At 46.9% G+C, this 7,948-nt stretch overlaps 1 protein-coding gene and 1 long non-coding RNA gene across 3 annotated transcripts in view; one reads left to right on the top strand and one right to left on the bottom strand.

Annotated features, from left to right (window-relative positions):
• Nucleotides 1–511: 511 nt before the first annotated feature.
• The window catches only part of LOC149432269 (uncharacterized), a 53,666-nt gene continuing 46,229 nt past the window's right edge, over nucleotides 512–7,948 (bottom strand). The window contains exon 3 of one of the 2 annotated variants that reach the window (XR_016309166.1): nucleotides 512–586. This is a non-coding gene — a long non-coding RNA (uncharacterized LOC149432269). The remainder of the gene's footprint in view (nucleotides 587–7,948) is intronic. The other variant, XR_016309165.1, reaches the window with a different exon arrangement.
• On the top strand, nucleotides 3,500–4,427 carry LOC149432272 (uncharacterized). The gene is made up of 2 exons (XM_089665301.1): nucleotides 3,500–3,822; nucleotides 4,222–4,427. Exons 1-2 carry the CDS (start codon nucleotides 3,632–3,634, stop codon nucleotides 4,391–4,393), a joined length of 363 nt encoding a protein of 120 aa, XP_089521427.1. The 5' UTR covers nucleotides 3,500–3,631; the 3' UTR covers nucleotides 4,394–4,427.

The following is a 7,948-nucleotide window of genomic DNA, read 5'->3' as shown; positions in this document are numbered from 1 at the left end:
GCAGACAAAATATCAACAGTCAAAAAATAAACACAGAAACAGGGGCGGACTGACAACTCATGGGGCCCCCGGGCCATAGGGGATCATGGGGCCCCGGGCAATAGGGGATCATGGGGCCCCCGGGCAATAGGGGATCATGGGGCCCCCGGGCAATAGGGGATCATGGGGCCCCCGGGCAAAAGGGGATCATGGGGCCCCCGGGCAATAGGGGATCATGGGGCCCCCGGGCAATAGGGGATCATGGGGCCCCCGGGCAATAGGGGATCATGGGGCCCCCGGGCAATAGGGGATCATGGGGCCCCTGTGTCCTCACCCAAACTCAATAAAGGCTATGAAAAAGGTACCAGGGACATCTCATGGGGCCCCCTACTGACCCCGGGCCCTCGGGCAGTGCCCGAGTTTCCAAATGGTCAGTCTGCCCCTGCACAGAAAATGTAATGGAGGGAAATCATGACATTCTCATGTAATAAATACAGTTTTCCACATCTGGAGCTCCTCCCGGAAGTATGCGGTAATGCTGACCTCTAATTGGACGACGGCCGGCTATGGGGAACGACTAGACTGGTAGGCACCACTGGCTGGCAGGCTGTAAATAAAGAGGAAAATGTTACTGTCTTGGTACACAAAAGCTGTTTAGCTGATCAATTGTCTGATGTGGAAATTATGAAGGCCACACACGGGTCGTTTATCGGCTGAATTTCCGCTCCCGCACGAACATTCACGCCGTTACTGGGGCCAGCCCGTCGGCCGTTTTTCGCAGATCTCATTTATTTTTATAGGTCATGCTGGAAAATCCGAGAAAAAGGGCCGTTTTTCGTGGACATTGGTGGCAGCATCGGCAACAGGGCCGACCAATTTTTTGTTTATCTACCGAAAATTCAGCTGATAAACGGCCCGGTCTACGGCCTGCCTTGGACACCTCATTGAGAGCTAAAATCTGCTATATAAATGATTAAAAAAACAAAACAAAAGTGCCACAATACATAAAAATACAAAATAATAGTAAATAACCAAATTCAAATATCAACGAAATATAATAATAAATATTTGATACAACCTTATAAATGTCATTATATAAAGGATCTGCTTTTTAAATGCAAAATTAACTAAATCCATTATAAAAAAAAAAAAAATTCAGGTAAAAAAAACAATTACAATACTGTGCAAAGATTAGTATAATATATTTATTATTATTATTAAGAAAAAATAATACATATATTAGACATTTTTAATATGAAGTTAGAAATTAATAAGAATAATATTAATTTTTATTTTATTGTTGGCTGAAATTCTTCCTCAATATTAAAAAGTGATGATAAACGATATCCTTATTCTCCAAAAATTAATCCATACACTTCCACTTTATAATACAATACAGCAATCATATTCAATAGGTTTCTAAAGAATGAAAATATTATATATTTTCCATAATATACAAAAAAAAAAATATATATATATATATATACACATACTTTATTTTAAAATCTAATCCGCAATCATATTCATATCTCACCTATCAGAGATAAAAACAGTTGTTTCTAAGTGTCGGTTACATTCGGCCAACTGACAAATCATTGGATCTATTTTTAGCGGAGGTCAGGGAGATGTAAAAATTGAAGAAATGCAGCTAAAACCCAGTCCTGCCCCCCCCCATCTCCAGTCCCCCCCCCCACACACCTCTATGTACTGAAATGGAGGAAATCGTTCCCCAGCAGTCATACATTGGGAGAAACAACATGGGGGGGGGTCAACCCTTTGTTGACATGTCATTTGCAATGCAGTGCTGCAGGCAAGAATTCAAATGAAAAAACAAATCGCAGCAGTGCGGTCAAGCAGCATGCAGGAATTTGACAAAACAACTCGCAGCAGTGCAGTCGAGCAGCATCACCGTGACAACAGTGACATCACAGTGACATCACAGTGGCAGAGATTTGAATTTCCTGGGTGTCATTTGAGCCTGACTCACACAGAGAACACACGTGTCTGATTTGCTCGGTGAATTCTCTCGTCTGAATTTGTGATCTGCTCAGCGAATACTCAGATTTCATCCTGATTTATAAGGAAAATACTCGTATTTTCCTTTTTTGTCACATTTTTCCATTTTTGTTGACAAAAATCTCCACAATGACCCTTCTAAGAGTCTTCATTGCTTTCTGCTTTCTGCAGCTGGCATTTGGTGTGGAATTTGCTCATGCCCGGCAATTGGACAACCGCCTGGAGGCTACAGCCGGATCTAAACTGGTGATCCCATGTGTGTTCACCACAGAGGATCTCTCTGGAGCCAGCAATGTTGGGATCGAGTGGGGAATGACTCCGGAAGGAGGCGGTCCCTACAGACCCATCCTGCGCCATACTAACATCAACCCGCAGAAGTTCAAAGGGAAAAGGTTCCATCTAAATCTGACCCGCTCAATTGAAGTGGACTGCTCCTTGGTCATCAACCCGGTCCTGCACAGAGACAGCGGAACCTACGAGGTCCGCCTCACCGTGGACAACGTCCACCATCATCCAATCAGGAAGATCATTGTTCAAGTAAATGGTAAGTGTTACAGGTTCTGGTTTATTATTCATTATATGGGGGTCTTCTCCCGCTGTGGGGGGTCTACTGAAGACAAGGACGAGGCGCTTGACAATGTAAACAAACTCATATCTGCTATGGCGACTGCGTTTTTACATACTATTAATAAAGCAAGGGGCGGGCATAAAGGTATAAATAGAATAGTTCATCTTAGAGCCCAACTCCGGGAAAAGTAAGAGACCTCCTCGCTGCTTCCCACTGAGAGGGTTCACTGCTTGTTTGTGTCTAGGGGGAGACAAAAGCAGTTGTACATACCTGATCCTCCGCTCCCCTATGTTCCTATGGTAGATGGTTCCTCCGCACAGGAAGTGAGGGGAAATCTATCCAATGGGGACACAGAGAGCAATGTTTTTCAACAACAGTTTGATTCCTTGTTAGGTTTTCATTGCTGTGCCCCCATTGGGGAGGTTTCTCACCACTTCCTGTTCTTGTGGTCCTGGACCCCAGTACAGGAAATAAGAGGAAATGTGCGCCTCTAACCCCACCCGGCTTCATCCAGAAATGGAAGACACCGGATTTGTTTTTGATTCGTGACCAACTGGACCAGAGACATGTGGAGTAGATCTATAGACAGGAATGCACACAGCTTTGCTCAGCTCTAGTGTTCATTATTTGGACATTAAACTAATTTCCTTTGTTTTTCTTTCATCAGATCCCACTTCAGAGGCGGCTGACACCGAGACCGTCAAGAAGCACCATGGAGACCTACCGACACCAAGCAAGACCCCTTCAGTCACTGACACTGATGAGGGCATTGGGATGTCTCCACCAACAACACAGACCAATTACTATGGATCAGGAATCTTATATAGAGGTAGAGAGACCCCTTCAGTCACTGACACCAAGGACTCAGGGATGTCTCCACCAATAATAAACGAGACCAGTGACCATGATTCAGGAAGGCTAGATAAAAATAGCACAACCCCTTCAGTCACTGACACCAAGGTCTCCGGGATATCTCCACCAACAACAACTAAGACCAGTGACCATGATTCGGGAAGACTACATAAAAATACCGAAACCCCTTCAGTCACTGACACCAAGGTCTCTGGGATGTCTCCACCAACAATAAACGAGACCAGTGACCATGAATCGGAAATCCAACACTTCGACCCTGATGTGGAATTTATCGCTTATATTCTCGTTCAAATGAAGATAAAGGGCCTCCTTCCAGTAGTAGGTGGGATAGTTGGAGTCATTGCTCTAGCACTGACCATCGCCAGCGCATTAGGATGCTACTATGGGTAAGTTATCGCATGTTCTTCATAGCTTTTCTCTATTTTCTACACATTTTCATGCTATCACCCACTGTCACTGAGCCCAAACCTCCTAATATTTACCTATTTCCTGCCTGTAGGTAGGTAGATGATCAGATGGGGGTGGGGTGTTTTCTGTGCTCATTGCCCGGGGTTTAGCAGCACAAGCCCCTCACTGGTCACAATGAGGATATCGCACCCCTAACATTTGTTCTATGGGAGAGGTGAATGAACTGAGGCCGCTGGTGACAGTAACAGACGGGTGATGGCGTGTGACTATTTGTCTTTTTATCAAACACCGATCTAGGTGGAGTCGGCTATTAATTGTGAGAATTTCTGACTGTTTATGGACACATTCTTATCACATATCTTTCTTTATCTCTACAGAATTAAATACTGCAAGGAAAGACCAAAACTGATGGCGAGGCTCAGGGAGATGGAAGAAGGCCTCGCAGACACAGACGAAGAATGCGCATCGGAGGAAGGACTAGAAGAGGAGGAAGAACCTTGGGAAGTCGTTGTGATAACACCCAACTCCATGTCCGTTATCTCCTCCTAAACACCGGAATGCTGTGAAGTAACCGCAGGCGGCTGCAGAGCTGTACATGCATGTCAATGGGCTGCGCTTGGCAACAGGTACTGCCCATCAAGAGGGATAGAGGGAATCATTTCTGCTGCAGCCGTGAAGTAAAGGATGGAGGTGGAGGCACGGATACAGCCTCTGCAGCAACACGGGGAGTGGTTGAAGGGCCGATAAAAAGAAACTCAAAGTTTTAATGCCCCCACCAATTGCAAGTATAAAAAAAACCCTAGGGTCCATCCACAACCCCTGCCACCCTCTCCCAACACTGCCCACCTCTACATCCCCTGCCACCCTCTCCCAACACTGCCCACCTCTACATCCCCTGCCACCCTCCCCCAACACTGCCCACCTCTACATCCCCTGCCACCCTCCCCCAACACTGCCCACCTCTGCATCCCCTGCCACCCTCTCCCAACACTGCCCACCTCTGCATCCCCTGCCACCCTCCCCCAACACTGCCCACCTCCACATAGCCTTCCACCCTCCCCCAACACTGCCCACCTCCGCATCCCCTGCCACCTTCTCCCAACACTGCCCACCTCCGCATCCCCTGCCACCCTCTCCCAACACTGCCCACCTCTGCATCCCCTGCCACCCTCTCCCAACACTGCCCACCTCTGCATCCCCTGCCACCCTCTGCCAACACTGCCCACCTCTGCATCCCCTGCCACCCTCTCCCAACACTGCCCACCTCTGCATCCCCCACCACCCTCTCCCAACACTGCCCACCTCTGCATCCCCCACCACCCTCTCCCAACACTGCCCACCTCTGCATCCCCTGCCACCCTCTCCCAATACTGCCCACCTCTGCATCCCCTGCCACCCTCTCCCAACACTGCTCACCTCTACATCCCCTGCCACCCTCTCCCAACACTGCTCACCTCTACATCCCCTGCCACCCTCTCCCAACACTGCTCACCTCTACATTCCCTGCCACCCTTTTCCAACACTGCTCACCTCTGGTAAGGTTAGGTGTTAGGATTAGTAGTTAAGGTTAAGAGTTAAGTGTTAGGATTAGTAGTTGATGTTAAGGGTTAAGTGTTAGGATTAGTAGTTGAGGTTAAGAGTTAAGTGTTAGGATTAGTAGTTGAGGTTAAGGGTTAGGTGTTAGGATTAGTAGTTGAGGTTAAGAGTTAAGTGTTAGGATTAGTAGTTGATGTTAAGGGTTAAGTGTTAGGATTAGTAGTTGAGGTTAAGAGTTAAGAGTTAGGATTAGTAGTTGAGGTTAAGGGTTAGGTGTTAGGATTAGTAGTTGAGGTTAAGAGTTAAGTGTTAGGATTAGTAGTTGATGTTAAGGGTTAAGTGTTAGGATTAGTAGTTGAGGTTAAGAGTTAAGAGTTAGGATTAGTAGTTGAGGTTAAGAGTTAAGTGTTAGGATTAGTAGTTGAGGTTAAGGGTTAGGTGTTAGGATTAGTAGTTGATGTTAAGGGTTAAGTGTTAGGATTAGTAGTTGAGGTTAAGAGTTAAGAGTTAGGATTAGTAGTTGAGGTTAAGAGTTAAGTGTTAGGATTAGTAGTTGAGGTTAAGGGTTAAGTGTTAGGATTAGTAGTTGAGGTTAAGGGTTAGGTGTTAGGATTAGTAGTTGAGGTTAAGGGTTAGGTGTTAGGATTAGTAGTTGAGGTTAAGGGTTAGGTGTTAGGATTAGTAGTTAAGGTTAAGAGTTAAGTGTTAGGATTAGTAGTTGAGGTTAAGGGACAAGGAATGCAGAGGTGAGCAGTGTTGGGAGAGGGTGGCAGGGGATGCAGAGGTGGGCAGTGCTGGGAGAGGGTGGCAAGGGATGTGGAGGTGAGCAGTGTTGGGAGAGGGTGGCAGGGGATGTAGAGGTGGGCAGTGTTGGAAGAGGGTGGCAGGGGATGTAGAGGTGAGCAGTGTTGGGAGAGGGTGGCAGGGGATGCAGAGGTGAGCAGTGTTGGAAAAGGGTGGCAGGGGATGCAGAGGTGAGCAGTGTTGGAAGAGGGTGGCAAGGGATGTGGAGGTGAGCAGTGTTGGGAGAGGGTGGCAGGGGATGCAGAGGTGGGCAGTATTGGGAGAGGGTGGCAGGGGATGCAGAGGTGGGCAGTGTTGGGAGAGGGTGGTGGGGGATGCAGAGGTGGGCAGTGTTGGGAGAGGGTGGCAGGGGATGCAGAGGTGGGCAGTTTTGGGGGAGGGTGGTGGGGGATGCAGGAATGAGCTTAAACAGTTTGTGCAGAGAGTCAGTTTTTTGGGGCAGCACAGTGGCTGAGTGGTTAGCACTTCAGCCTAGCAGTACTCAGGTCGTTGGTTCCAATCCCAGCCACGGCACCACCTGCCTGGAGTTTGCATGTTCTCCCTGTGCCTGCGTGGGTTTCCTGCGGGTACTCCGGTTTCCTCCCACTCTCCAAAGACATGCTGATAGGTTAATTGGCTCCTGTCTAAATTGGCCCTAATATGTGTACGTATGAATGTAAGTTAGGGACCTTAGATTGTATGCTCCTCGGGGGCGGGGACTGGTGTAAATATATAATATACAGTTGTGTTCAAAATAATAGCAGTGTGTTGAAAAAAGTGACTAAAGCTGAAAATCCTTCTAATCCTTTTATTTCCATCCACACAAATGCATTGGGAACACGACACATTCTATTCCAAATCACAACATGAAGAAAAATACATCAAATTTGTGTTGTTCCTCTAAAAAAATGGAAGAAAAGTGAATATTAGACGGTTCAAAAAAATGGCCGTGTTTGTATTCTTCTTTACAAACTCAAACATTCACTATATAAACTGAGAAATGTTTGAAGATTTTGCTTTCCTTTGAATGACTTCATGAATATTTGGTTGTAGTCGCACTGTTTCTGAGAACTGCTGTACATCTGTGTTGCATGGAGTCACCCAACTTCTGGCCCCTGTGATCAGGTATTCCAGCCCAGGATGATTGGACCACATTCCACAGTTCTTCTCTATTTCTTGGTTTGGCCTCAGAAACTGCATTTTTGATGTCACCCCACAAGTTTTCTATTGGATGAAGATCCGGGGATTGGGCTGGCCACTCCATAACGTCCATCTTGTTGGTCTGGAACCAAGATGTTGCACGTTTACTGGTGTGTTTGGGGTCGTTGTCTTGTTGGAACACCCATTTCAAGGGCATTTCCTCTCCAGCATAAGGCAGCATGACCTCTTCAAGTATTCTGATGGATTCAAACTGATCCATGATCCCTGGTATGCGATAAATAGGCGTCAGTGGGAGGAATAGTGCCCCATCATTGGTGTCAGTGGGAGGAATAGTGCCCCATCATTGGTGTCAATGGGAGGAGTAGTGCCCCATCATTGGTGTCAGTGGGAGGAGTAGTGCCCCATCATTGGTGTCAGTGGGAGGAATAGTGCCCCATCGTTGGTGTCAGTGGGAGGTATAGTGCCCCATCATTGGTGTCAGTGGGAGGAATAGTGCCCCACCATTGGTGTCAGTGGGAGGAATAGTGTCCCATCATTGGTGTCAGTGGAAGGAATAGTGTCCCATTATTGGTGTCAGTGGAAGGAATAGTGCCCCATCATTGGTGTCAGTGGAAGGAATAGTGT

The sequence above is a fragment of the Staurois parvus genome, unplaced genomic scaffold (assembly GCF_062004578.1).
Source record: "Staurois parvus isolate SC_StPar_1 unplaced genomic scaffold, SC_StPar_1.0 ptg002177l, whole genome shotgun sequence".
Classification (NCBI taxonomy): Eukaryota; Metazoa; Chordata; class Amphibia; order Anura; family Ranidae; genus Staurois; species Staurois parvus.
Note: the sequence above shows the minus strand (reverse complement) of the source record. Positions and strands in the feature narration are given on the sequence as shown.